We start from the raw sequence: 12,350 nt of genomic DNA, 5'->3' as shown, positions 1-12,350 counted from the left end.
ATGTCTACATTGAGATTCAGAGATTACGGCTACACTGGACCGAAGTGTGTTTTTTGCCAATGCTTTCGTATTTAAGAAAAGGTGCACGCGTTGCGTTTGTGAAACTTGATTTCGAAGGTGTAGCGTATAGCAATGTTGATTAGCTGCTGTTGCTGCGCAGGCACACGCTGCGGTAAGTGGTTCGCCAGTTTCATTACATGTTTATTTACACCCGTTGTGCTCGGCAAAATAATCTTAAATGTTAACGTCTGACGTTTATTCAAAAGCTTTGGAAAAATTAACAGCCTGAATGCGATAGCCACTTTTTTATTTCCTGCTAAAATGACAAAAAGTCTCGCAAGCTTTGGTCACTGATTTATACGTAGTACCTAAGTTTAGATGATTGGGTACATTCGAAGCGTTCCTTTGTTAGCATTGGGAAACCTATTTTAAATAAAATGTAGAATTTATTTCTCTATTTAAAACGCCACCTTACTTTTCGATAACTATCGAAATAATGTTTTAGCATTATCTGTATTGCATTCTGCGCCATTCCTAATCGATTCGTATTCGATTCAGTTGGAAAATTTTCTTTCGCACGAGCATACTTCCGACCAATTTGTCTGATTCAGCAATGGCTCGTCATTACATTAAGCCTACTAGCATGTACATTTTGTCCCTTATTGCTATAGGGTCTCATCGATTGTCGCAGTGAATCAGGGACGTTCCGTTGAGCTTGTTCACGTGTACCGCTCAAGATTTTTCTCTTTCTTTTTTCGCTTCCTAGCAGCTCCTCGGTGAAAGCATGGACTGGTCGGTAGCACCTTGTGAAGACTTCCACGGCTTCGTGTGCGGCAAAACGAAGGACAATGAGACTTCGGTGCGACATCTTACGAACCGTCACTTCGTCTTTGCTGTTTTAGATATTGCCAGGTGAAGAACGAACTTGTTTGTTTTTAAATGCGGAGTGTTTCTTAGCGAACTTCGGCGAGTTTGACCGTATCTATCTATCTATCTATCTATCTATCTATCTATCTATCTATCTATCTATCTATCTATCTATCTATCTATCTATCTATCTATCTATCTATCTATCTATCTATCTATCTATCTATCTATCTATCTATCTATCTATCTATCTATCTATCTATCTATCTATCTATCTATCTATCTATCTATCTATCTATCTATCTATCTATTTGCATACGTCTTAGTGCTTTCGTTATTGACTCCTTAACCTGGGGCATACCAAAATCAATACAGGGGGCGTTGGTTAAGAGGGATTGAGTAATACGGCTGTCTAGTCATAACGGGAGACTCTCATAGCGTATGTCGAGTAAGGCAGTGAATCTGGCGCAAAGCAGCTGCCAAGGCAATCCTGTGTCACTCCATGCCAGATTTACTTTTAAAGAGATAACCAACTGTTACAAGCTATAGAAGGACGTTAGCTTCTTTAGCTAATAGACAGCAGGTGACATCCTGGTGCATCGTTCAAACTCACGGTTGCCCTAAACTGGTTACATAGCGTGATTATGCTCCGGATTTATACTCCGCGAAGTGCAAGTCTAGCCAGGAAGTCTGGACCTTAATCACATTATCTTGGTTTGCCCTCCAGCACCTGCATAGAGCAAAATGCACCGAGTCCAGTATGGAACGTTGCACGCTTTCTTCCCATTACCTAGTCTGGTACTGCCTCCGTGATCAGGCTACGTTTGACGAAGCGACCATCCCACGAGGGCATCATCATGCAGCGTCAAGTTATGTGATGCCGCGCTCACATAATACTGTAACTCTGAGGTCACAAATGTTTTCACACTGTGACGTTAAGCTGACGTCACATAGTGACGTCTATACGTGGTAATTAGGTTTCGCTTATTTCGTGGTAAGAATGCCGATGCTTCGAAGCAGTTTGATAATTCGAAGACGCTTGAATGTTTCCCAGCTTTAAACAAGAGAAGAGACTGACTTCTCCGCGCATTTACAATACCAGTGGTCCTTTTTCATACAATTACGCAGACACGAGGAAATCCCTGCCGAGGGCCAGACTGCTGCGCAGAGAGCGGCACGTCTCTTCAAGACGTGCGACGACGTCGTGACGCAAGACACGGACTACGTGCCACGCCTCCGCGGATACATGCGCGATGCCAACCTGCACTGGCCGCAGCACCCAGCGGAACGCGATGCCAACACTGTGGATGTGTTGAGCAGCATGCTGGAGCTCAGCGAAAAGTGGGGCTGGCCCTGCTTCCTCGAGTTCGCCACAGAGGGCGTCCGCGATCACTTATTCGAGGTACGGGCTGCCTCCTGTCTAAGCGGTGGTGTCTACAGGAACTTAAATGCTCCAAATTTGCCACAGAACAGGGTGACGTAACAGCGAGTCGTGCCAGCGCTTATCTACGTGTCAGTGCGCCTTGGCTCGTGTGCATGCATATACACAGACAATACTGCCAACGAAAGTATAGGGATAGTAAATGTGAAGAAAGAAAAGTGGGTGACAAGATAACTTGCCGTGGGCAAGAACGTGTTAGTTGCTCTACCACTGAGCTACAATTGCTGCTATCTCTACAGCCAGTTTATTGGGTAAATATTTGAATTTAAACGTGGCAATGTCAGTCAGCGCCACCAAAAGCCTTGGCAGCGAGTGTGGTACACTCTTTATGAGCCTGTTTGGCGTCACGTAGCACGTGAGCTTATCGCGAGCTCATATGTGACCAAACGTCGGTCGTATACAACCTGAAGGCACCACGTTTGCCAGTACGAGACCTTCATGAATAATTAGAGATAGAAGTGTATGCCTAAGGGCTCGTTTTTGCGTGTTAGACGCAATATTAAGGAGATTTACCAGACAATAATGCCAAGGAAGATATAGCGGAAGTTATTAGACCAAACTGTAGAGTGAATGTCAAGAAAGCATTGTGAGTGAAGAGATAACGTGGGCAGGAAGCGAACCTGCGACCTTCTAATAACGCGTTCGATGCTATACCACTTAGCTTCCATGGCGGCGGATATTCCTCCATCCACTTTATTTGGCACATATGTTAATTTAAACATGGGAGAGTCAGTCAGCGCCACAACTATACACTTGTATATATATATATATATATATATATATATATATATATATATATATATATATATATAGTCTAGTAGATCCTCCGTGAGCGGTCACAACGTGGTTTATTTCGACGTTTCGGCCTAGATTCTGGCCTTCATCAGGATTAAAGATACAGTTTGTCGGTGCTCAGCTCTATACAATCTCAAATCAGAGGGCGAGGAAAGAGGAAAAAAGACAGAAAAGGAAAAAAGAAAAAAAAGAAAAAAAAGAAGGAAATAAAAAGAAGAAAAAGAGAAGAAGAAGAGAAAAATGATATACGGTGGACGCCCCTCGGGTGCCCCCCTTACACTCTTCCTTCCACTTCCCCCTTCATCTCTCTCCCCCTTCTGCCCTTCACCTTTATGATGTCAGCGGTCTGTGTATGTTTCCGTTCACTAATGCATTCCTCCCGATCAGACGGCCCCTCCTTGCACTGGCGGTTCGGTGTGGGGCAAAAAAGAACTTTTCAGGAAGTCCCAAGCCTTTAACTACTCGGAGTCCCGTAAACAATTCGTCGTAGAAGGAGGGGTGCCACGTTAGTGGCAGAGGCTGGTAAGCGGGCATTTTAGGAAGTTCTAAGCCTTTAACTACACCGCGCCCTGTCAACATTTCGTCGTAAAAAGAGGGTTGCCCCGTATTGCGGTAGGCTGTGCAAGCGGGTGCAATGCAAATTCCTTGCCCGCTTCTGGATTACGCGTGTAGTGGGGGCCTCCCGGCTGTGCACAGGGTTGCTGTTGGGCATGTCATGCATGGCACAATTGATTGGGTAGTAAAAATAAAACAGAAAACAGACGACAGCTGCATTTAGGAAGAGTAGCATTTAGAAGGGTAGTAAAAATAAAACAGAAAACAGACGGCAGCTGCATTTAGGAAGAGTACTTACACTTGGAATTGTTTTGGGTTGTCCAGTGCCCTTCGCAGCTGCAGTGCCGTGAACTCAGTTACTTTTTTCAATGTTGCCATTATTGTTTTCTAATGCTTTAATTGCTGCAAGTGTACCAGGATTCTCATTTATTCCTCTATCGAGGGTGGTAAATCGGTGGATAAGGTATGACTCTCGTTGTTCACGTTCTCGATTTGATTTAAATCCAGTCTCTAAGAGCGTTACTGATAGTTTGTCGAATCAATGGTCGGGAAGATTGAGATGTTTTGATAGAGGTAGACGTGGGGCTGAGTTCGCATGGGCTCTGTGATTATTGAAGCCGATTCTAAATGGTGTTTCTGTTTGTCCGATGTACTGCATACCACACACGTTGCATTCGAGTAGGTATACCACATTAGAGGAATCGCATGTTAGGTTTCCTCGTATGTTAATCGAAAACTTGGATTGCGTGCTGGTTGCTTTGTCTGTTTCTCGCATCGCCTTACATACAAGACATCGTGGCTTTAAACAAGGGGGGCATGAATTATTGGGGGGTGATGTGTTAATTTGGGAGTGGACAAGGGTGTCTTTGAGGTTACGTGGTCGTCGGTAAACGACGCCTGGAGCGTATGGGAATGCGCGTTTCAGACGTTCACTTTGTTCCAGGATGTTGTAATGTCGTTTAAGGATTTTGTTTACATTGGGGAAGTTTGTGCTGTAAGTCAGGCAGAGGTTTGTTCGTTGTGGGTCTTCTCGTGGTGGTCGCTTCACAAGTAAGTCTTCACGCTTTAGTTTTCTCGCATTTTGAACAGCGTCATTAATTACATGTGGGGGGTATTTTTGTTTCTCGAGCATAAGTTTTAGCCTCTGTGAGCTCGTGTCAAAGTCAGCGTCTCTAGAGCAGATTCGCTTAAACCGGTGAGGCTGGCTATATGGAATACTGTTTTTGCAGTGGCGTGGGTGATTGCTTTGGTAATGGAGGTATTGTTGTCGATCCGTTGATTTGCGATATAGGGTTGTAGAGAGCTTCTCTTCTTCTATCGTTATGGTAACATCAAGAAAATTTACGGCAACTTGCGAGTATGTGTGTGAGAGGTGTATGTTCGGTTGTACAGCATTGTAAGTGTCGATAAAGCTGAGAAGTTCGTCCTCGCTGTGGGTCCAAATAAGAAAGATGTCGTCCATGTATCTTCTGTATAACATTGGTTTCAAGAAACTTTGTGCAAGAAATTCAGATTCTAGCTTTCCCATAAATATGTTGGCATAATTAGGTGCCATTTTGGTGCCCATAGCAGTCCCGCTAATTTCTCGAAAATACTCTTGGCTAACTCGAATGAATTTAATTCGAGGACCATCCTCGTCAAAGTTGCAATGGCAGAGAAATCTGGGGTGTTAGATTGTCTATGGTTTGTGTACATGTTTTGTAGTGCAGCTATGCCGTCATCGTGAGGAATATTTGTATATAATGAAGAGACATCAAGAGTAACCAAGTACGAGTTTTTCGGCACACAGTTACCTGCAATGTCTGCAATATATATATATATATATATATATATATATATATATATATATATATATATATATAAATTGTAAGCACATTCCAAGCATTTGATCGTTCTCACTTGCACATACCCATCATCATCGTTCTCACTTGCACATACCCATCATCATCGTCCGCTCTCTTGGTGTGGTTCTGAGCGGAGCCAGACATCGCAGAATAAACGCTTCTGCTCGCCCTGCCTGCTCGCCGTACCTAGTCTGCCTGCGTCTTTCAGAGTGGTGGAGGTGCGGGGTAAGATCCCGACGTCCTCCTACGTTCATTTCCCACCTGGAGCTCCGATCTGGTCGCCGATTGCACCCAGCCACCCACACAGGTATGCAGACATCGGACCTAACGCCTAGCCCTAACGCTACAGCCCCTACGCCGGCGGCTGCCCGCTCTTCATCTACTGTCACCAGCCCTCAGCGCGAACCGCCCGTGTTCGCGGGTCTTCGCGGTGACGACGTCGAGGAATGGCTTGACCTTTACAACCGTGTGGGTTCAGCCAATCGATGGACCGAAGCAGAGAAACTGAGCTACCTTCCTTTCTATTTGACCAGCGTAGCCAAAACCTGGTATTTTAATCACGAAACTGACTTCGTTGATTGGTCGACCTTTGCCAACAAACTGCGACAAATATTCGGATGCTCATCGGGTCGTTCCGAAGCCGCGAAACAGAAGCTGGCTGTGCGTCTACAACTGGCACATGAGTCGTACACTTCGTATATCGAGGATGTTTTGGCCCTCTGTCGCCGTGCGAATAAAGACATGACGGAAGATGAGCGCGTTCGCCACATCCTTAAAGGAATCGGCCCAATCGCATTCAACGCCTTGGCTGTTGGCAATCCCGCTACGGTTAACGACGTCATTTCGACATGCCAACGCCTTGACCAGTTGCAGTCCCTTCGGCTTCAACAAGACAGTGATCCACGCCTGATGCCTCCCTCTGAATTAAAAACCCTTATCCGCACAATCATCCGGGAAGAACTTCGAGACCTTGAACAGCAGCGGTCCACTGTCGCCTCCGCTCCGTCTCCACCATTCGACCTGCGGAATCTTGTTAAGCAGGAGTTAGCGGCAATGGCGACACCGACATCCCCGGTCGCTCCGCCAGCACGCCCGATGCCCACATACGCCGATGTGACGCCCAGGTCGACACCGGCAGCACCGGTTGTTCAAACGGTAATGCCCACATATGCGGAGATCGCTGCGATTCCGCCTGCTCCCGGGGCATCTAGCTCTACGGATACTGCTAGTAGCCATTTGGCTGCTATGCGAGGTGGAATGACTGCTGCACCCTTGTATCCTCAGTGGCGTCAATCCCGTCCTGTTTGCTTTTACTGCGGTATACGAGGCCACATTTCTCGTTACTGCCGTCGCCGCCAGCAAGAGGAACGACGAGGCTATGCTGAGTTCGAACGAGACCGGTTCCGAAGACCAGATCTTTATGCTCCAGACACCTACCCGTCCGCGCAGTACCGGTCTCCGTCTCCTCCAGTGTCCCCTCGTCAACATCAGGAATACCGCTCCTCCAGACGACGCTCTCCATCGCCCTATCGCCGCTCCGCATCGCCGCTTCGTCCAATCATCTCCCGTCCTGTTGACCAATCTTCGGAAAACTAAGGATTGCAGTTTTTGGAGGGAAAACTGCGTCCCGTCGACCAACAAAAATACCTCCTGTTCGCCCAGCTAATATGTTGTCAGTGATTATTGAAGGTATTCCTGTGCAAGCTCTCGTTGACACCGGTGCAACCACTTCTGTTTTGCGTAGTGACTTGTGCTCGCGCCTCCGTAAAGTCAGAACGCCCTATGTGGGACCTGTGTTGCGTGGGGCAAATAACGTGCTGATTCAACCTGACGGACAGTGTACGGCTCGTGTTTCTATTGATGGTATACGTCACCACATCGAGATGATTGTGTTGCCCACGTGCATTCATGAACTTATCCTTGGTTGGGACTTTCTGCATTCTGCTTCCGCTGTTATATCCTTTAAAGAGAACGTCATTCACATAACGGATACAACGGATGCGCCCATTCCAGTTTCATCACCCTCGATCTCCAACTTGGTCATTGTTGAAGACTGCGTCCTGCACCCTGGTCACGAACACGTGATAGCTGTCGCATCTACCCAAGTAACCGACGGTGATGCACTTGTGGCTCCTTCGTTTCGCTGCACCTCCCGTGGAATTCTCGTCGCCTCTTGCCTCCTCCGGTTTTCCTCTGGCTGCGCTTTTCTGCCCGTTTCTAACACAACTGCAGAATCTGTGCTGCTGCCCAAGGGAATGACAGTGGCAAAGATTGACTTCTCTCCATTGACCTCCATCGCGACACTCTGCCCGTCTTCGTCACCAGTACCAGCTCCAGGTTCACGTTCTTTCCCTTTTCGACCTGTCATTGGTTCAGACCTCACACCAAAACAGTCTGAAGCACTATTGGCCCTTTTGGCTAAGCACAAAGCCTGCTTTGATAGCTGTACCACAACCCTGAGTCAGACTTCCGCGGCTGTACATCGCATTGAAACCGACGGTTCTCGTGTGATACGCCGTCGCCCATATCGGGTTTCGCAATCAGAGAGAGAAATAATTGAAAAAGAAGTGAACGAGATGCTATCGCGAAATATAATACGACCTTCTTCGAGTTCCTGGGCATCTCCAGTCGTTTTAGTTAAAAAGAAGGATGGCTCTGTTCGTTTTTGCATTGACTACCGCGCGTTAAATAAGATCACACGCAAGGACGTATATCCTATGCCTAGAATTGATGACGCTTTAGACACACTCCAAGGGGCGAACTATTTTTCGAGCCTTGACTTACGATCAGGTTACTGGCAAATCCCCATGAACGAGGCTGACAAAGAAAAAACTGCATTTGCCACACCGGACGGCCTTTATGAATTTAATGTAATGCCATTCGGCTTGTGCAACGCTCCAGCTACGTTTGAGCGAATGATTGATACTGTTCTTCGTGGCCTAAAATGGAAGACCTGCCTCTGTTACTTAGATGATATCGTTGTTTTTTCAAGTACCTTTGCCCAACATCTTCAACGATTAGACGAGGTGCTACAATGTCTCTCCAAGGCTGGCCTTCAGATAAATACAAAGAAGTGTACATTTGCCAGCAAAAGCATCAAAGTCCTCGGTCACGTCGTTTCCAAAGACGGAATCCAACCAGATCCCGAGAAGATCGCAGCTGTGCTACAGTTCCCTCGACCGTCCAACCAAAAGACGTTGCGCAGCTTTCTTGGTCTCGCGTCCTATTTTCGTCGCTTTATACGCAACTTTGCTACCTTAGCGGCTCCGCTAAATAAGTTATTGGCCACTGGTGCTCCTTTCTCATGGTCCAACGACTGCGAATCTGCATTTGAAATTTTGAAAGAACGCCTGACTTCCGGACCAGTGCTGCGCCACTTCGATGAGAGAGCGCCTACCATACTCCATACTGACGCAAGCGCACAAGGCATTGGAGCAGTCCTTCTGCAGCGTGATTCCACCTCTAAAGAGCAGGTTGTGGCCTACGCTAGCCGGACTCTGTCAACAGCTGAACGGAATTACACCATCACGGAGCAGGAGTGCTTGGCTATCGTATGGTCGATACAGAAATTCCGCCCGTATCTCTACGGTCGGCACTTCACCATCATCACCGACCACCACGCACTCTGTTGGCTTTCATCAATGAAGAATATGTCAGGACGTCTTGCGCGCTGGATACTGCGCTTACAAGAGTACGACTTTACAGTTACGTACAAGTCTGGCAAATGTCATCATGATGCCGACGCGCTGTCCCGGTGCCCACTTTCGCTCTCTCGTGACAATACGTCCACCGCATCGCGTTCGAATGACTCTGACACCCAGCTTGCCTCACAACACGTATCGCTCGCATCGCTGGATCCAATGCAGCTATCTTCGAACTCCGATTTACGTTCACTTCAGCTGGCAGATTCCTACTGTCGGTCTTTCATTGATCGCCTTCGCGGTGTCACTAAACCACCCAACAGCCGCTTGCGACGCCAGCTTCGACAATTTCGCCTTCAGGACGGTGTGCTTAAGCGCTACATTTACCATCCCACCGGTAACAAGTGGGTGCCAGTTCTTCCCCGCTGCCTTCGTCTTCGAGTTTTGGAAGCATTCCACGATGATATTGCTGCCGGTCATCTAGGCTTCCACAAGACCTACGATCGCATCAAGACGCGCTGCTTCTGGCCTGGCTTGTCCACAACGGTGGCCAAATACGTGGGCTCGTGCGCGTTGTGTCAGCACCGCAAGCGATCCACATCCCCGCCTGCTGGTTTCCTTCAGCCTCTTCCCTGTCCCACCACACCATTCGAATTTGTCGGAATAGACTTGTATGGTCCTTTGCCGTTGACACCTTCCGGTCACCGTTGGATCGTCACTGCAGTCGACCATCAAACAAGATACGCCGAGACTTCACCTCTTCATTCTGCTACCGCCACAGAAATCGCCAATTTTTTCTTGAACTCCATCGTCTTGCGCCACGGAGCCCCTCGCGTCCTTTTGAGTGACCGTGGCAAAGCCTTCCTTTCCAAGGTCCTGGATGAAGTCCTGCAGGCGTGCAATACAGTCCATAAAACCACTTCTACATACCATCCGCAAACGAATGGCCTTACCGAGCGCTTCCACCGAACACTCTCTGACATGATATCGATGTACTTGCATCCTGACCACAAAAATTGGGATAACATTTTACCGTTTGTCACCTTCGCATACAATACTGCGGTACAACGATCAACTGGCTACAGCCCGTTTTTTCTCGTGTACGGCCGATCTGCCTCCTCGGTCTTCGACACGGCATTTTTCTTTGCACCGGCTCCAAGCAGTACCTCGCTCCCAGAAGAGTTCGCAGCCCGAGTCACACAATGCCGTGAAATTGCTCGCAAAAACACGGAAGCAACCCAAAAGGAGAGAAAACATCGCTGTGATAAAAAACGACGCGACGTGGCCTTTAATGCTGGCGATAAGGTTTTACTATGGACCCCGGTTCGAGCGTCGGGCCTTTGCGAGAAATTTCTTCACCGGTATGTTGGCCCATACACCGTTGTACGACAGACATCTCCAGTTAACTACCTCGTCACCCCGCTTCAGTCTGTCACTGACCGCCGTCTGCGCAGCACGGAAATAGTTCACGTCTCACGCATGAAGCCTTTTGTTACTCGTTCGGCCGATCTCTGACTGGCGGCCAGGTTGGCCGCTTCGCAGAGGGGGGGGGGAAATTGTAAGCACATTCCAAGCATTTGATCGTTCTCACTTGCACATACCCATCATCATCGTTCTCACTTGCACATACCCATCATCATCGTCCGCTCTCTTGGTGTGGTTCTGAGCGGAGCCAGACATCGCAGAATAAACGCTTCTGCTCGCCCTGCCTGCTCGCCGTACCTAGTCTGCCTGCGTCTTTCAATATATATATATATATATATATATATATATATATATATATATAAAGAACGAATGAGACGTCAGTCAAAACACCAGTTTAGTCTTACTCTTCTTCTTCCTCACCTTCCTTTCCCACATTCACCCGTGAACCGTCACACGTTTCCCCCTCCCCCCGATCGAGCGTCAACTCATTGAGACAATAATAGCGGCGCAGTTTTTTGATGTGCCCAATGTCAGTAGTTCTGCTTAACGGTGCCACGCATCGGTTGATCTCATAGTTCACAGGAGAGATTCTGCGAAGGATTGTGTAAGGTCCTTCCATGACCGAACTGAGCTTTACTTTGTTCGGGTGCCAAGTTTTTTCGTAGAGAAACGATTCGCCTGGTTAGAGATCTTGTGGTAGGAATTTTTTCGTCGTGGATGAACTTGTTCTTCTCTTGGTAGGCAAGCGTGTTCTCGACTGCACTTTTCCTTCCTTCTTGCACGCCCTTCATTGGTGCGTCTAACACGGTGTCGCATGAAGGGATTTCATACATGAGGTACGATGGCGGATATCGTGTTACTTCATGTGGGCTTCTGTTGTATTGATCGATGACATCCAAAAGATGTTTGACCCAAGACTTCTGCGGCTGCTCATTCATTTTGCACTTTAGCTGGGTTACAATAGTCTGATTCGTACGTTCGTTCATGCCATTAAATTGAGGGTGTCGGGAGGACGTGAACAATTGGTGGACACATTTGCGTTTTAGAAACTGCTTGAATTTTCCAGCTGTGAAAGCTGGTCCACGATGAGATAGGAACTTCTTGGGCTTTCCTGCAGCAAAGATGGTGGTGATGCATGAAATGTATGCGTCACAAGTTTCATTCCTGTGGGGAAACACCCAGACATATCGCGTAGCATGGTCGATCGCCAAGTAAATAAACTTCTTTGCCGAGCCGTTTCCACAAAAGCCACCTATAGTGTCCTTTACTAAAACATAAAAGGGTTGTTCTGCATATAGTAGTGACACGAGAGATCCCAATCTCTTGGTTTTGGCTTCTTGCAACACTGACATATGTCACAGTGGCTGACGTAGGATGAAACGTCTGCGATAATTTCCGGCCAATAAATAGTACGATGATGACAACAAGCCCAGAGTTTTATTTACTCCGACTTGTCCAAACTTACAGTGTGCTGTCTGCAGAAGGCCCAGTCGAAGCCTGAAAGGAACGTACACTTTGCGCATTCCTTTACGTGTCGAGACAAGGACCCCGTTTTCAGTTTTGTACTTGCAGCGAGGTAGGCCATCCTGGTGAAATTGAAGTTCTCATAATGAAAGAAGTTGAACCATGAGGCTCCGTGAAAATGTGTCCGCCTCGATGTTTTCGCTGCCTTTTTGATGTCGAATGTTAACGTCATACATTGACAGCTTCAGAGACCATCAAAAGAGTCGGCCATGGTGATTTTTTTTATTTTTCTGAGTCATTGTAAAGCAGCAATATTGG

General features: G+C 47.3%; 1 protein-coding gene across 26 annotated transcripts in view; it reads left to right on the top strand.

Moving 5' to 3' along the window:
- LOC142817944 (uncharacterized) overlaps positions 1-12,350 on the top strand; it is a 134,881-nt gene that overhangs the window by 101,315 nt on the left and 21,216 nt on the right. For 25 of the 26 annotated variants that reach the window (XM_075895975.1, XM_075895987.1, XM_075895986.1 and 22 more), the window contains 2 exons: positions 767-912; positions 1,996-2,269. In XM_075895975.1, coding sequence (XP_075752090.1) covers positions 767-912; positions 1,996-2,269 — 420 coding nt within the window. The remainder of the gene's footprint in view (positions 1-766; positions 913-1,995; positions 2,270-12,350) is intronic. The other variant, XM_075895961.1, reaches the window with a different exon arrangement.

The sequence above is a fragment of the Rhipicephalus microplus genome, chromosome 5 (assembly GCF_043290135.1).
Source record: "Rhipicephalus microplus isolate Deutch F79 chromosome 5, USDA_Rmic, whole genome shotgun sequence".
Taxonomy (NCBI): Eukaryota; Metazoa; Arthropoda; class Arachnida; order Ixodida; family Ixodidae; genus Rhipicephalus; species Rhipicephalus microplus.
The sequence above is the reverse complement of the archived record's forward strand: the minus strand, read 5'-3'. Positions and strand labels throughout refer to the sequence as shown.